The sequence below is a fragment of the Mesoplodon densirostris genome, chromosome 5 (genome assembly GCF_025265405.1).
Source record: "Mesoplodon densirostris isolate mMesDen1 chromosome 5, mMesDen1 primary haplotype, whole genome shotgun sequence".
Lineage (NCBI taxonomy): Eukaryota > Metazoa > Chordata > Mammalia > Artiodactyla > Ziphiidae > Mesoplodon > Mesoplodon densirostris.
The window spans coordinates 8756802-8773549 of NC_082665.1; the positions used below are offsets into that span (position 1 = coordinate 8756802).

A 16748-nucleotide genomic window follows, 5' to 3' on the forward strand; every position below is an offset into this window, starting at 1 on the left:
CTGGCACTCACTCTGTGAAAGAAGGGAGAGCCTGAAACCTCCCTGCATCAGAGAGGACCCTGTTCAGGGTGGGGCTGGGTGCAAAGTGATCTAACACGTAATAGCCACGTTGGGCGGAGAGGAACGTATGGTCCCAGGTAGACTTAGGTCCTGTTGCTTCTAATGGTCTTAACTGCGACTGAACTTAACCTTCTGGAGTTTTTTTTTGTTTGTTTTTCTCTCTTTTTTTTTTTTTGCGGTACGCAGGCCTCTCACTGTTGTGGCCTCTCCCATTGCGGAGCACAGGCTCCGGACGCGCAGGCTCAGCGGCCGTGGCTCACGGGCCCAGCCGCTCCGCGGCATGTGGGATCTTCCCGGACCGGGGCACAAACCCGTGTCCCCTGCATCGGCAGGCGGACTCTCAACCACTGCACCACCAGGGAAGCCCCTTCTGGAGTTTTAAAGGTGCTAAATATTCACTATCATTTACAACAGGCTACGTAGGAAGGCAAGGAAAACATGGGAGATAGCCCGTCTCAAATGGCAGAAGCAGCAGGATGACCTAAATGTCTGTGGGCCCAGAGAGTATAAGTTTGTATTCTTGGTCCGGGATGTGCACCCCTTTTCATCCTGGTCAAGATGGGGGGCATCGCCCGCCTGCCCTCAGCCCAGTCACCCCCCTCACCCGGGCTGTCCGATCCCATCCTCAGCCTCGGGGCACACCCGGCCCTCAGTGCTGATACAGGAATCGTTCAGCCCCTCCCAGACAACCAGATTGTTCACTAAAACAAAACAGGAGACAGATGAACAGTTCCAGAAAGACAGAGGGAGAGAGAGATGGTGCTTCCGGGAGCGAGCTGATGAGGGCCGGGGGAGGAGGAGAGAGCAAGGAGAGAAACAAATGCGTCTGACTTACGTGAGGACATAATTGACACTCACGATGCAGTGGGGCCGGGACGAGCGGCTGTTGTGCACGACGGTGGCGCAGCTCTGCACCCACACCCAGCCGCCAAGCTTGGACAGCAGCCGGTAGTACTTGGTGGTCACCTGGCCCTTCACCAGCACTGCAAGCACAAGGTGACATGAGTCCTGGGGAATGATCAGCAGGACCCGCCTTGGAGGAGGCTGCCCCCGCGGCTGACCTACAGCCCAGGTTCTGGACCTTTCTGGGGTCCAGGACACCTCTGAGAACTTGACTAAGGGAGTGGACTTTCTCCACAGGAAGATGCACGCGTGTGTGTGCGTGCTCACACGCACGTGCGCACACGCAAGATTTTTGCCTACGATTTCACGGGGTCTGTGGAGCAACTTCTCCCCTCCCCTGTGAAGAACTCGAATTTAATTGTCAATGCTTTCACTGGGAGAAGCAATCAGTCCCCAGACAACATTGGCACCTGGAAGAGTGATAATATTGGGTTTGTTTTTTAGTTTCCAAAATGCCATAATTACGTTCTAATCCCCCAAACTCATAATAGGTGGAAGGAAGCGGGGGGGGGGGTGATGTAGTTATTTAAACCCAATAGTAAGTTAAGTGCATTCAACGAAGTGTCACATTGTTGCTGAGTTTTGCTGTTCCCCAGAACATGTGTGTACTCACAGTGAAACTGTCTGTTACTCTATTGCCATTTATACTTCTTCCCATTAACCCTAGTTTTCCCTGGGCCCACGAATTTCCTATGATGCTCACGTAGGAGAGACCTCTACATGGCTATGTCATTTCTGAAAGCTGGGCCTGCAGGCCCATCTTCTGTGCAGGGCTACAAACTCTGGACCTCTGGGCAGCCCACTTCCAAAGCCTCCAGGGGCACCTAAACTGCACTGATTCCCCTCAGGGCCTTCGGGAGAGCAGGAGGCGTGCTGTGGGGAGGAAGGTGAATTGGTGAGGTCCTTCTGGATCCACAGCTCATACCCACTGACACACCGATTTCATATCTAGGAGTTTCTCCTATGGGAATTACGAGTAATGCAAAGAAAGACTCAAGGGCAAAGAGATTCCTTGAAGTCCTGCTTATAATTCAGGAGAAAAGGGAGGGGAGACTTAACTGTCTGATAATAGGGAAGAGGGTATATAAGTGATGGGGTGTACCAAGCAGTCACTAACATGATGACTGATAAGAATTTGTAACATGACGGGGAATACACACGACACAACGTTAAGTGAAGGAAAGACAAGACTCAACTATGTAACGTATACTCCTAATTATGAAAAAGTGTGTGCGTGCACACACACACACATATACACACACGTATACACGCCCAACTATGTGATCTTGGACAAATTACTAACTCCCTGTGCCTCGGTTTCCCCAACTATAACAGGAAGATAATCACAGCCCCTACACCATCGGTTGCTGCGAGGGTTAGAGCATTCGTGTGAAGCTTTAGAACAGTGGCCGACGTGCGCAAAGGACTCGACCTACTGGCGCTCATTTATCAGACTGAGAAAATTACAGGTAGTTTTCATTTTCTTTCTTGGTTTTCTGAATTTCCAACAAGGAGGGGGTATTCGTTTTATAATCAGAATGAAATTTTAGTTAATTGTCACATGGGTAAGCAGTCTGTCTGGGGGTGGGAAGTGGAAACACAACGTCCATGAGGCCCTGCACCCCCTAGGGATGAAGCCAGGGTCAAACGTGTAACCACCGTCCAGCCCAGACGCTGAGGCCGGGCTCTGGATCAGTGCAGGACCAGCTCTTTTCTTCCCAGGCTTAACATCGGCATGTCACTGGACTCAGTTGGCAGAAGTATGATCATGCTGAAGAGTGTAGCCCGTGGTAGCAGGGAAGAGCCTTTACAGTGCTGCTTCTCCTTTTGAGGATTGCTTTTTTAACAACAAAATACAAGGTTCCTATTTCCTGATCATACACTCTCATTTACCCCCCTACACACACCCGTGGCAGGTGGGCATCACCAGGAAAACAGAGCTTGAGGACATGGCTGGGGCCCAAGCCACGTCCTCTGACTCGCATTTCTCAGGGGCCATTGTGTGAGGAGGGGGCAGCGGCCTCTTGAACGTTCTGTGCAGCTACTTATGGGGGTGGGTGTGGGCCAATGCTTAGGGGAGACTCAGTCAACCAGTTTGCTTATGGCCCCCAAAGAGAGGCAACACGATCAAACTGAGGTCCCATCTGTGGATTTCCCGAGATGTCGTTCTTCCTTCAACAGAAACACCTGTTAATCTCTTTGGCTTTGAAATCTATTCCTTGCAGTGTTTGTAAAGCCCCTGGGACTATGACATTATACTTTTCCTTTTTCTTATACTTTATACTTCCCCTTATTTCTTACAATATTCCTAAAATCTCTCCATAATCATCTTAAGCTAAATGCAATGACTATTGGAATATTTATCCCAAATATTTTATATTAGGATTCAAATGGCAGAATTTGCAGAGATTTTATTAGTGCTGACCCTCCCTGAGTCTTCTACGATGAAGCTTTAGATAGAGAGACCAAACAAACATAGATGTAGTTTTATTTTAATTTTGGTTTTTTTTTTTTTTTTTTGGCTTCTCTGTGACCCATGGCAATAATCAACATATCAATCCAAGGTGAAATCCTAGACACTTAGTCACAACATTCTTTGGTTTGCTCTAGCTCCTCATCCAATCTGTTGAATTTAATAATCTGTCTGAAGGATCCCAGGCCAGAGTGCTAAGAAGCAAGGCCCTGCTTACGGCAGTGGTGCATGGGGGCGGGGAGGAGATGTCCCCTAAGCCGTCAGCTCCTGCGGGCAGAGGTCCTGCCCTTGCACCTTCCTCTGGGCTACAGCATCTCTGACATCCAGGAGATCCACGCCCAGATGAGAGCCAGTGGTCACCATTTTCCGAGGCCACTCTGGAATGGAACTTCTACTTCCACAAATACACAATCCAGAAAAACATATGGCCTTCCCTGTTCCTCCAGAATTGCTCCTGGTTCCAGAATTTTTCCTGGAGGCATAGCCATGTCAACCAGCTGGCTGGAAAGTAAACTTTGGCCTCAAGCATAATATCCATTTCTGGTTTGAATTTTAAGAGCTGAAAAGGACACCAAAAATGCCTGTCGTGGGTTGAATAGTGTCCCCCCAAAAGACATGTTCTAGATTCTAACCCCTAGAACCGCAAATGCGACCGTCTTTGGGAAAACGGTCTTTGTAGATGTCATTAAGGATCTCAAGGTGCTATCATTCTAATAACAAGTGTCCCTATAAGAGAGAGAAAAGGAGAAGACACAGACACACAGAGGGAGATGGAGGCAGAGGCTGGGGTTTGTGGCCACAAGCCAAGGACCACTGGCAGCCACCAGAAGCTGGAGGAATCAGGAAGGCTCGTCTCCTAGAAGCTCCATAGGAAGCATGACCCTGCCGACACCTTGACCTCCAGGACTGTGATACAGTCCACTGCTGCTGTTTCACGCCACTCAGCTTGTGGTATTTGGTTACAGCCGCCACAGGAAGCTAACCACCCCTGTGGGGAAGATGGAAGTGCAATCCCCGTGGTCTTCCTGGCTCTCCTCTCTGCCAGCAGAGCCTCAGGGAGAGCACAGTCAGCGAGACTGGAGACAAGCCACGTGGTCCTTTGGGGAGCGGGTCTCGGTGTCCTTGACCCCCCACGCCCCTGCTCTACACCTGGGGCTGGAGGGAGTTTGGTCGCTGAGACCTGGAAAGCCCGGGGGGGAAGAACTTCCAGGGGGCTGCAGTGTGCAACATCTGCAAAGTGACACTGACCACAGAAGATGGGCTCAGCCAGACCCATCAAGCCACGCCTATAAATGTCCAAGCTGCTCCCAGGGAGCAGGACCGCGTGTAGATCGCACTGTGCTTTCTAGTATCGATTATTTCCCATCTCATTGCTCACGGCTCCCCCTTAATGCACAGGCTTCCTGCACCTTCGTCAGGAAGACAAAGCTGCTTCTACCTCCAGACTCTTTTAGAGGGGAGCATCTAGAAAGGACCTGCATATGAATTAAACTCCATCATCCATTTCCAGTCCAGAGGCAAGAGAGGCCAGCGGCAGAAGCCAGCCTCCCTGTGTTGTCAATCAAAACTCCTCACGGTAGATTGGAAACTTCTTTCAAGTGTATTTTCTATTTGAAGACCTTTGTCCCTGTTCCACAGCTGTGCTACACAGTGGTTGCAAGCTGACATCCCATGGACTGCATGTGTCCACAGATGTGCTTTGTTGGTGGCATAGTGTTGCTGCTACCAGAATGCCTTTGGATGGGTCATGTGTTCTCCAGTTAGCCACAAGCTCCACCACTCCATGTTGCCCTATCTGCACCCACTCATACATTCATGTTACATGTCTGGCCCCATAAACATTTGAGTCTGTGGCCCCTGTACGTCATTTAAAGTGTGTTTTCCATGGGTCTACACCAGCCATCCTATAATTTTGTTATAACAGTTATTGCTTGAAATATGTGGACCACATATTCAGGCTCCAAAGCCTTTCTGTGACACTGAAATGTTTTGATAGTTGGACACAGCCTGTGCTCTCTTTGGCATTTGGGCTTGGCCCACTCTGGACAGGGTCCTACCTAGAGAACTAGGTGAAAGTCAGAACTACTTCGGATGAACAGCCATGCAGACATCATGGTTCTTCTAAAACACTGTGTCCACAAGAAACCTGCCTGGTGTCCCTGACACACATCTTCAAGTTTACGGATATTGATCCCCGCCCCGCCTGTGCACCCGGCTGCCCCCTGCCCACCCCGAGGACCTGCAGGTCAAGCCCCCCATATACAAGAGTCTCCCAAATGCTGTGCAAAGGGAGCAGGAAAGCAGGGAGGCAGGCCCCAGCTGGGAGGACCTTCCCAAGGCCACTGGACAGGGCTGCCAGGGCCTCCCCTCAGCCACCAGGAGGCAGTGAGCCAGGAACGAGCTGGGAGGGTCCAAGACGTTCCCTAGAGGGTCCCCTAGAGGATCTCCTTACAGAAGGTTCTGGGGAAAGCCCTGGCACAGACTCACTTGGAGGGCTCAGCTGGGAATGCCCAGGACCACACTGACCAGAGGCTGAGGTGCCGGGGCCATCCCAGCCCCCATCTAGCTGGCCTCTGGAAGCCTGTGCTCCCCCAGACCGCAAGGGCCAGCCCTGCTCCTGCTCACAAGGCTGACTTTCTGGAAGGCGTTGATTCCCTGTCTTGCGGGGCTGAGCTTTCTTCGGACCCCGTGGACGCCTGCTGCCGGTTAAGATAATGTTTTGAAGAATGTGTGGAAACCATACGGCTGACCACGGTCCTGCAGGACCACCACTTGTTACATCCAGTGAGGCCTCTAGCAGAGCCCTTCGCCTGGCTCCTGGGTTTTGGACACCGGTGTGGAGAAAGCGTGGCCCAGGCAAACCGGACCGTGAGCTCCCTTCGGCCCTGGGTGTCAGCAACTGTTAGTTTTCTTCCTGAGCCGAGTTACCTGATCAACTGCCAAGACAGTTGGTCTGTACGTTTCACAGGACCAGGAGGCTCCCTGGGGGCCTTGGAGACCTGAGGGGCCCAGCGGGTGGGTCACTGTGGCCGCCTTCAGCTGTGGTGCATGGAGAGGAAGCAGTCAAAGCCACGTGGGTTCCCAGGCCCTGGGAGCAGCCCCCAGGCCAGCTCCGGCTGTGGTCGGATTGAAGGACTCGAGGTCCAGTCGCCAGGGGCCACTGCGGGGACCCGTGGGGAGCCTGCAGGGTGGGAGGCTCGGCTGGGCCCCTGAGCCACCAGAGCAGCCAGCGACAGGCAGGACCGAAAAGTCACCTTGTGAAGGGACGCGTCCCACCTTCTCGGTCTCCTCACCTGCCCTCCCCAAGCCAGGATGTCCAGCTAAGCTGTGGGGATGGGACTGTGCCCACCACTCAGGCGAGGACACACAGGTAATAAAGGGAAGCCCCTTTTATAGGCTGAATTGTGTCCTCTCGTCAAATTCACATGTTCACATCCCAATGCCAGGACCTCAGGACACGGCTGTGTCTGGAGACGGGGCCTTCAAAGAGGTGTCAGGTGAAATGAAGCCACGTGGGTGGGCCCTGACCCAGTATGACTGTGTCCTTAGCAGAAGAGGAGAAGGCGACCCAGACACACACGGAAGGGAAGGCACGTGAGGACACAGGGTGGAGACGGCCGGGCGTCTACACAGCATGGAGAGCAAAGAAACCAGCCCTGCCGACTTCTTGACCTTGACTTCTGGCCTCCAGGACAATGAGAAAACACACTGCTGCTGCTGAAGCCCAGTCTGTAGCGTTTCGTTCCAGCAGCCTGCGCTGATTGGCAGGACGCACAGCACGTGAGCAGGATGAGGGACAGCGCTGCCCGGAAGCAAGAGGCCGGGCCCCGCGTGGGCACCGAGCCGGGGGTGGAAACAGAACCGGACAGAGTGGGGGGCTCGCCTCAGCCCTCACGGGGCGGAGCTTCAGTGTGGAGGACGCTCAGGCCGCCCAGCAGGGGCCCTGCACAGTGGGGGCAAGAGGCCCCCAGAGAGGGGAGAGCCACGCGCGCAAGGACAGGCGACGGGCAGCCTGTGGAGGGACAGTGCCGCACGGAGCCAGGGAGGGGACGAAGCTGGGGACACGCAGTGAAGAGGTGGACCCTCACTCGGGACTGGCCGCCTCACACCCCTGCCCCCACCACGGACGCCCCAGAAACTTCCAAAGGCCCCACCTCCCGCCCAGGCTCCCCCAACCTGGCCTCAGGCCCCCCTCGCCCCTGAGGCCCCATCTCCACCCTGAAGCCCCATATCCACCCTGAGGCTCCATCTCCACCCTGAGGCCCCATCTCCACCCTGAGGCCCCACCTCCACCCTGAGTCCCCACCTCCACCCTGAGTCCCCACCTCCACCCTGAGGCCCCACCTCCACCGTGAGGCCCCACCTCCACCCTGAGTCCCCATCTCCACCATGAGGCCCCATCTCCACCCTGAGGCTCCATCTCCACCCTGAGTCCCCATCTCCACCCTGAAGCCCCATCTCCACCTTGAGTCCCCATCTCCACCCTGAGGCCCCATCTCCACCTTGAGTCCCCATCTCCACCCTGAGGCCCCAGGTCCACCCTGAGGCCCCATCTCCACCCTGAGGCCCCATCTCCACCCTGAAGCCCCATCTCCACCCTGAGTCCCCATCTCCACCCTGAAGCCCCAGGACCACCCTGAGGCCCCATCTCCACCCTGAGGCCCCATCTCCACCCTGAGGCCCTATCTCCACCTTGAGTCCCCATCTCCACCCTGAGGCCCCATCTCCACCCTGAGGCCCTATCTCCACCTTGAGTCCCCATCTCCACCCTGAGGCCCCATCCCCACCTTGAGGTCCCATCTCCACCCTGAGTCCCCATCTCCACCCTGAGACCCCATCTCCACCCTGAGGCCCCATCTCCACCCTGAGGTCCCATCTCCACCCTGAGTCCCCATCTCCACCCTGAGGCCCCATCTCCACCGTGAGGCCCCATCTCCACCCTGAGGTCCCATCTCCACCCTGAGTCCCCGTCTCCACCCTGAGTCCCCGTCTCCACCGTGAGGCCCCGTCTCCACCCTGAGGCCCCGTCTCCACCGTGAGGCCCCGTCTCCACCCTGAGGCCCCATCTCCACCTGAAGCCCCATCTCCACCTTGAGTCCCCATCTCCACCCTGAGGCCCCATCTCCACCTTGAGGTCCCATCTCCACCCTGAGTCCCCATCTCCACCCTGAGGCCCCATCTCCACCCTGAAGCCCCATCTCCACCCTGAGTCCCCATCTCCACCCTGAGTCCCCATCTCCACCCTGAGGCCCCATCTCCACCTTGAGGCCCCATCTCCACCCTGAGGCCCCATCTCCACCTTGAGTCCCCATCTCCACCCTGAGGCCCCAGGTCCACCCTGAGGCCCCATCTCCACCCTGAGGCCCCATCTCCACCTTGAGGCCCCATCTCCACCCTGAGGCCCCATCTCCACCTTGAGTCCCCATCTCCACCCTGAGGCCCCAGGTCCACCCTGAGGCCCCATCTCCACCCTGAGGCCCCATCTCCACCCTGAGGTCCCATCTCCACCCTGAGTCCCCATCTCCACCCTGAAGCTCCATCTCCACCCTGAGTCCCCATCTCCACCCTGAGTCCCCATCTCCACCCTGAGGCCCCATCTCCACCCTGAGGTCCCATCTCCACCCTGAGGTCCCACTTCCCCCCCAGGCTGTTCTTTGGCCGAGCCCCTGGCAGATGAGGGGCACGACACCCCAAGGGCAGCCTCAGCCAGTGCCTGGAGTGTGTAAATCCCCCCACTCCCTCTCTCCTCGGTGCCACAGCTGAGGCAGGTGTCCTGCCTGGCCTCCTCGGGTCCCCGGGGGATTGAGGGCCGGTGGCCTGTGGCAGCTGCCGCCGGACGCGCCCCTTCGATGGGTCCCTCCCTTCCGCACCTCACTTCCCATTTGCTGCCCCTGCTCCAGCCACTGTCCAAATAAACTACTGCCCTTGAACCTCAGACTCAGCTCCTGTTTTTTAAGGAAATTAAACAGATGCCAAGCAGCCCTGGGGGTGGAGAGGCGGGAACGGGAAGCCCGGGAAGGAGGGAGAGGCCGCAGGGACCACCGGACAGAGAGGTTTCAAAATCTCCCGAACAGCACGCCCTGAAGACCCGCCTCCGAACACCTGCCCTGGTCGTAGACTGTCTTCCCTTTCCTCGTCCAGCTCTGGAGGGGAAGTAACGTTCTGGGAAGTGTGTCGGCTGCCCTGAGGGACGTCTGGAGACGGTTCCTAGGCTGGAGCCGAGGCTGAGTTCCGGGAGACCCACCCCCACCCGATGCGTGGGTAGAGGCCTCGGCTGTTTCCGGCTGTCACTCGGCTTTCGTTGACATGGGGCGGGGCGGGCAGGGAAGCTGGTGGAGGGGAGACGGGTGGGATCCAAGGCCACGGCCGCCGTCCCCTGGCCTCGCTGCCCTGTGTTCTGCACCTCCCGCCCCCGCGGCGGTTTCTCGGCCACAGTGAAGGTCAGGGTCACAGCCCAGCAGCAAGCACTGCCAAGACTGCTATTTTCTGTTTTCTTTGATTCACCAATTCTAGCTCATTTGGCAAAGCCGTGCTCCCTCTGGTGTGTAAACCCTCCGCCTTTTCTGCGTGTCCCTTGGAAGCCCGTGTGCACCTTCCCTCTCAGGGACCTTTCGATAATCGCAAAGTCTGGAAACCCCAATTCCAAATGAAGTGAGGCGAATTCATCGCGTACATCGCAGGAGACCTCTCGAATAACCGCCCCCCCGGTAGGTTTACGAAGTCAGATGAGCTCAGGAAGACGGGGGCCCCTGGTGGACAAATTTAAGAACCATCGTGTGGTCAGGACCACTGAAGGCCTGAGCACCCAGTGGCCTGTCCCACCCACAGACAGGCCTCTCCACCTCCCAGACTCACCTGGCCCACCTGGCCCACCTGGCTCAGCTCCCCTTTGGTTCCTGTGCGAAAAGCATCTGGTCCGTGTCGGGGACACGGGAGCCTCCCACTGGCCACCGCCATGGCCGTCATTACGTTTCCAAAACACAAGTTGAATTTGTTCCCCCTGAAAAACCCTGTGCTCCTCTGTTAGCCACGCAATGCGAGAGATGAAAAATGGTGTTTGAAATGAAGACCAGTTCCGTGAGCTTCCTTTCTCTGCGCTTACAGGCTACTTCCCCCCACTGCAGCCCTGCTTTGAAAAATAACTCTCCCTTCGTGTAATTCAAGGGTTTGCTTTCAACTCCTGTGCAGGAGAGAGAGGCTCACCGTGCTCCTGCCTCAGGGGACGGGGCTGGGACCCCCAGGGCTGGGGCTTTTCCTCAGACACCCTGACAGTGGCAGGGAGCTGTGGAGCTGTGAACCCTCCCATTTGCTCCCCTGCCTGCGCACCCCCCCCCCACCTGTCCTTCCCTCTAGACTGTTCGGTGGTGCACAGCCTCCAGCAGGTGCCTCTTCCACCCCCCTGACTCCAGAGCACACATTCCCAGCGGCTCCCCTCTACCGCCCGCCCTGCCTTTCAGGTCTCCCGAAGACCTAATTCTGTAATCGACACTTCCTACCCCGTTTACACAAGGAAGATTTCTAGCTCCCATATCAGTGACCTGACCTGCGGAGCCCTTCTAAACACTAGGCAGCTGCTTCCTACCAAGCTGGGCTTCAAGAAGGTCAGGGACGTTTATATGAGATCACGATTTGGCCATTTTTTTAAAAAAAGACATAAAAAGCTGCTCACAACTCCACGTATTTCCATGCACAGGGGCTTTTTCATGCTGTGAATTATAAGGAGCAGGAAAAAGCTGACGGTGTCCGCCCAGCCAACCTCCCGGTTGTCACAGGCTTCTGCCCTTAGTGACTCGGGAAGAGAGCAATACCCTAGTAACGGTCGGGCTAACTGAGTCCCAGTTGTCACCAAACGGCCAGGCAGATGGCGTGGCCGAGGATCGAGCAGCCCTGGGACCCGTCGCCCAGCTGCAACCGACACCAGCATCTTGTCCTCTGATGCCTCTTAGTCAACACACAGCAAGAAGGAGGACGTGCCACCTGGGCCACGTTGCAGAAGATCTGGCTCCCCCAGCCCTCCGTACCCTGTTAACAAGCACCCCTGGACTGGCCATTAGCACGGTGGGGCTGGACGGCAGGAAGATGAGGTAACCTACATCCCAGTTATTTGCTGCCTTGATTTGGTTCCACAAGAAAAGTGTTACGTCTTTAACCATTTCAGTGACGAGCGCCTCCACCCTCGCATCCAGATGTTCCCCAAACTTCCTCTGTTGACAAATGGAATACTGCTGGTTTTCTCTTTCTACGTGGACTTCTCCCATCCTAGAAACCTGTGGTCTCCCTGAGCTTCCTAACCGATGATGGACAGTGGTTGGAGGCCGAATTCACTGGATTCAGCTCCCAGCTACGTCGCCTCCTTGCTGTGTGACCACAGGCAAGTGGCTTAACCTCTCTGAACCTCAGCATCCTCTACAGCAAAGGGAGGATCGTGAACATGAGAACTTCCCTCACTTGGTTGGTAATGTATTTAATCACTTAAACAAACAAGCGCCGGACATTAGTAAGGGCCCTGTAAGTATCAGTTCTTCTACTGCTGTTGTCGTTATCCACAACTGCTATCCAGATGTCATAGAGAAATTTAGGTTCCAAATCCATAATCTACTGAATAGAATCCAGCAACTTCCACATCACCCCACACCTGCCAGGGTTTCACTGGGTAGCTGAGAAGTGACAATGAGTGCCTGTGCTGAAAGCAAGGGCTACCTGGAGACAGGCTTGATGTTTAAGGTTCGTGGGTGCACGATGGGGACTTATTGCATCAAACAAGGGACGCCCCACTCTGCCCTCGGTGCTCCCTCCCTGGCTGCCAGGGCTCCTGGCCAGGGGGAGCGCGGTACTCACAGAGGTGGTGCGCATATCGCAGGTGGAAGACGTCGCAGCCGTGCACGTGATGGTACAGGGTCTTCTCGATCAGGTCCTGTGGCTCGTACCCAGTCAGCTCGGTCACCCTGGGGGAGGACAGTGGCTCCGTGAATTACAATGCCCTGCAGATTGCGTTTCATTTAAACTAACATTGGTTTTTCCAACTAATCAAGTGCTAAAAGGCTTGGGGGTGGGTGGAGAGAGTGTTGATTTTGGAAACTGAGAATGATCTTTTTTTTATAAGAAAGTCTATGAGCTCCAGCCCAGTGCACCTCGCAGCACTCTTCATGAGAAGGAATGTCCTTCTGAAGCCACTGGCTGGAAGGTTTGGGATGGCTCAAAACAGTCAATATCTTTTCAAGGTGAAGCCTATCAGAGGATGCTTAAGAGTGGACTTGATACTGGGAGGAGCTACCAAGGTGAGACGGAGCCCACTCGCTGGGGTTTTTTGGGGGGAAAGTCCTGTGTGAAAGTTTTAAAAATTACTCTGGTAAAATATGCATGACATAAAATTTACCATTTTAACCATTTTAAAGTGTACAATTCACAATGTTGTATGACCATCTCCACTTCCATTTCCAGAACATTTTCATCATCCCGAACAGAAACTCTGCACCCATCAAACAATAACCCCCCACTTCCCCCTCCCCAAATCCCTGGCAACCTCTCTTCTACATTCTATCTCTAGCAATTTGTCTCCTCTAGATATTTCCTCTGAGTGGAGGGATGCAATATTTGGCCTTTTGTGTCTTCTTCTTGTGTGGCTTCTTTCACTTAACATGTTTTCAAGGTTCATCCACGTTGTAGCATCTATCAGAATGTCGTTCCTTTTTTATGGCTGCATAATATTCTGTTTTGTGTAGGTACCGCATTTTTTTTCATCCTTTCACCTGATGATGGACACTTGGGTTGGTTCCACATCCTGCCTATTGTGTGTGCGAATCTGTAACCCTCCATTCCACACTGGACACTGTTACCTGGCACAGTTGATCTCAGGATGATGCTATGTTGATTGGGTGATTCCTGCAGATGGGATTTAGGGAGTAACTGGAGACGTTTAAGACTCCTATCTGGGGCTTCCCTGATGGCGCAGTGATTGAGAATCTGCCTGCTAATGCAGGGGACACGGGTTTAAGCCCTGGTCTGGGAAGATCCTACATGCTGCAGAGCAACTAGGCCCGTGAGCCGCAACTGCTGAGCCTGCGTGTCTGGAGCCTGTGCTCCACAACAAGAGAGGCTGTGATAGTGAGAGGCCCGCGCACCGTGATGAAGAGTGGCCCCCGCTTGCCGCAACTAGAGAAAGCCCTCGCACAGAAACGAAGACCCAACACAGCCAAATAAATAAATAAATTTAAAAATTAAGGAATTCCTTTAAAAAAAAAAAAAGCAGACGAGGCAATAGGGCAAAGTAACTACTTTGTAAAAAAAAAATAAAAAAAAAGAAGACTCCTATCGGTGGAGGACTGTTTTCCCCCAGAAAATAGTATAACACCCGAAACTGTTGTGACTGAAGGTAAGGCTTATTAAGCTCGCTGTGGAAATGGAAGCATTCTCCCTGTCCTTATTCGCCATTGCCCAGTTTTTATTCTTATCGAGCCCCAGGCATATTCATTCCCCACTTCAGTTCTTTGAAGAAGAGTGGCTCTCAGCATCCAAGACGGCATCATCGCTAGCATTTGGATCACTCCACCCGTAGGTGAAAATTGCATGTGGCCGTGGTATGGATTCCCAGGCCGTGGATAACGGTGCTGGGAGCCACGCCCTCGGAGGAGGTGGCCCTAACATCTTGGTGACAGATATTCAAGAACAGATGAAAGTGGAGACAAGAGGGGATTCCAAAGGAGGTGAGGCCATGGTGAGAAGTCAGTGGGGACTGCAGGTGACAGGGCCTAGGGGCCCTGCTGGCCCAGATCTGAAATGTTAGCTGTAAATTAAATGGGGAAACTTGACCTCACTTTCATTCCCTAACCCACTCCCCTTTCTGTGGAGCTCTGCACAGGCTTTGGGTCGTAAATCTCTGTGAGCCTCATATTTCTATGGAATCACTCACTATTTGGTGTGCACATTTCCACGGTGTTCCTCCAGGGCAGGAAGGAGCTGGGGCTGGAGGTGGGTAGAAAGGGAATTTGCACAGGCCAGAGCCTCTCAGGGCTCAGGGGACCTGTCCAAGGGCCACCTAGAACTTCAGGCCCCACTGGAGTCTAACTCCGTGTGGCAGGAAAATTGAGACGTCTGGCTTCCCCCCAAAAAGAAAACCAGGCATCTCTACGGTGTGGGGATGAAAGAGGCTTCCCAGACCCTTTGGACGTAAAGTTTCAGAACAACGGCCCCAAATGTGTAAATGAATCAGAAACACATGTATTAAGTTTCTTATCAAAGTACACACTGGCTTTAAAAATTAAAGGGGAAGGGAAGGGTTTGGCAGGCTGCCCTCTTGTTTTTTTCCAACCCTCTAGTGTCTGAAGACCTGTCAGAGGGATTTGCCAAACCCCAAACATCGCCGGGTTCACCCATCCTTAGCAAAAGCACCAGCTACAGTTTCAAAGTGAAATACCACAAAACCCCTATGAACCAGATTTCAGGTTACGCCGAGTTCAGTTTTGTCTGGGATTATGCTGGTGGTGGGGCACCAGCTGGGCCCTCCTGCCAGGACTCCCACCCTGGCCCCTGTGACTTTGGGGCTGCTGGGCTTCAGGCCAACCCCTTGCCGTGGCTTCTGGGGTTTGGATGTAGGAGTTGACATCACCCTGCCAGGCCATTCTACTGACCCCTGGCCCCGGGCCAGCTCCTCTGTCGCCCAGCCCAGTGGCCTTTCAAAGACCATCGAGCTGCAACCGACTGAAGACCAGAGTGTGAAGAATTCTTCAGGACCTCCTAGACGACTGGGGTTCAGAAAAGACCTCAAGGCTTTGCTAAAAGCCTCCTGGTACTTATTAGGAAGAACTTCACGGGCTTCTGTAGAGGCAGGAAGTCCTCCTCGAGAGGGCCACCTTGCTTTACTACTCACCTCGAGGGTACGGCCCTTACACCCAGAAGTAGAGGCTCCCTTCAGGAGCAAGCTGGCCTCTGAGCTAAACTCACATAACCTCTTCCATAAAGCTCCCTGGTTTGTCCCTCACGTTTCAAAGCTGTGTGGATTCAACAACTCGAGAAGACCTGAAAGCTCTCCTCTGGGGAGACACCCCTCTTTCCTCTTCTAGAGGATTCCCCAAACCTCAGAGACTTTTCCCAGGATGGTCAAAGAAACACTCGAAGACAAAACAAGGGAGAAACCCGTCGTATCCTCCCAAATTTCTAAAATAATGAACATGGACAGTCAGATTTTCTTGCAGTCCAATTTTTTTTTTTTTTTTTTTTTTGCGGTACGCAGGCCTCTCACTGTTGCGGCCTCTCCCGTTGCAGAGCACAGGCTCCGGACGCGCAGGCTCAGCGGCCATGGCTAAAGGGCCCAGCCGCTCCGCGGCATTTGGGATCTTCCCGGACCGGGGCACGAGCCCGTGTCCCCTGCATCGGCAGGCGGACTCTCAACCACTGCGCCACCAGGGAAGCCCCACAATTTTTAAAAAGTGAAAAAAAGTCAATAAATCCTAGCTTCAGGACATACAGGAAAATGTGTGTGTGTGTGTGTGTGTGTGTGTGCGTAAAACTTTTCTCCCAGAAAGCTCAGCTACACACACCAAAAGTCAGGAGTTGGGTCTCTGAACACTCATTTCTGTCTGTACAGTTGAGGAATCTTAAAGGCCAAGAGGCAAAACGGCTCACCTTGCAGGTGTATCAGGCGTTTCACTTTTACAGATGTTTCCCATCTACTATGTAGCTTCATCTTTGCTAACCTCCTCGTGAGCAGCCAAATGGGCAAAGAAAATGGAAGCCCAGGGAGCCCCGCAGGCCTGCAGCCTGCCTCGGGGGACGCACAGACGCTTCCCCAAGCCCAGTGACACAACAGGTCGGAGCCTCTGCCTCGTCCACCCTCCCTCCTCTCTCTGAGAGGAGATTCTCAAATTGCTGGGCCTCGCCAAGTGGGAGACAGTTCTAGGCACGCTGCAGCCTTGCCCTCCCCGTCAGCCAGAGGTGCCCTCCCAGCCCAGACGCCGACGGGCACCTGGGGGTCCAGCCGTCCCCCCAGCGAAGGCCCCCTCTCTGCTCGCTGCCTCAGCCCTGCAGGGACCGCAGAGCTCGGCTTCCCGCCAGCTGGAGCTGGAAGCCCTCGCAGTAACACACACGGCTCAGAGTGGAGACTTTCTGTTTGTTTTAAAGTCCTACCAAGTTGACGGAGACACAAGGCAGAATCCTGACCTCATGGGTCTTCAAAAGGCTAACTTTTGCCCACAACACATATTTCCAGTTCAAACTCCAGTGAGAGGATGAAAATATAAACAAATAAAACAAGTACCTATAAGCTGGAGAGGCCGGCCACCCCTGGACTATTAAGGTCGATACTAATTCTTTCACT

At 54.2% G+C, this 16748-nt stretch overlaps 1 protein-coding gene across 2 annotated transcripts in view; it reads right to left on the minus strand.

Annotated features, from left to right (window-relative positions):
- Positions 1–16748, minus strand: part of SIM2 (SIM bHLH transcription factor 2) — a 47619-nt gene that overhangs the window by 4490 nt on the left and 26381 nt on the right. For both annotated transcript variants that reach the window (XM_060099732.1, XM_060099731.1), the window contains exons 7-8: positions 12275–12381; positions 896–1043 (exon numbers count right to left, since the gene is read on the minus strand). In XM_060099732.1, coding sequence (XP_059955715.1) covers positions 896–1043; positions 12275–12381 — 255 coding nt within the window. The remainder of the gene's footprint in view (positions 1–895; positions 1044–12274; positions 12382–16748) is intronic.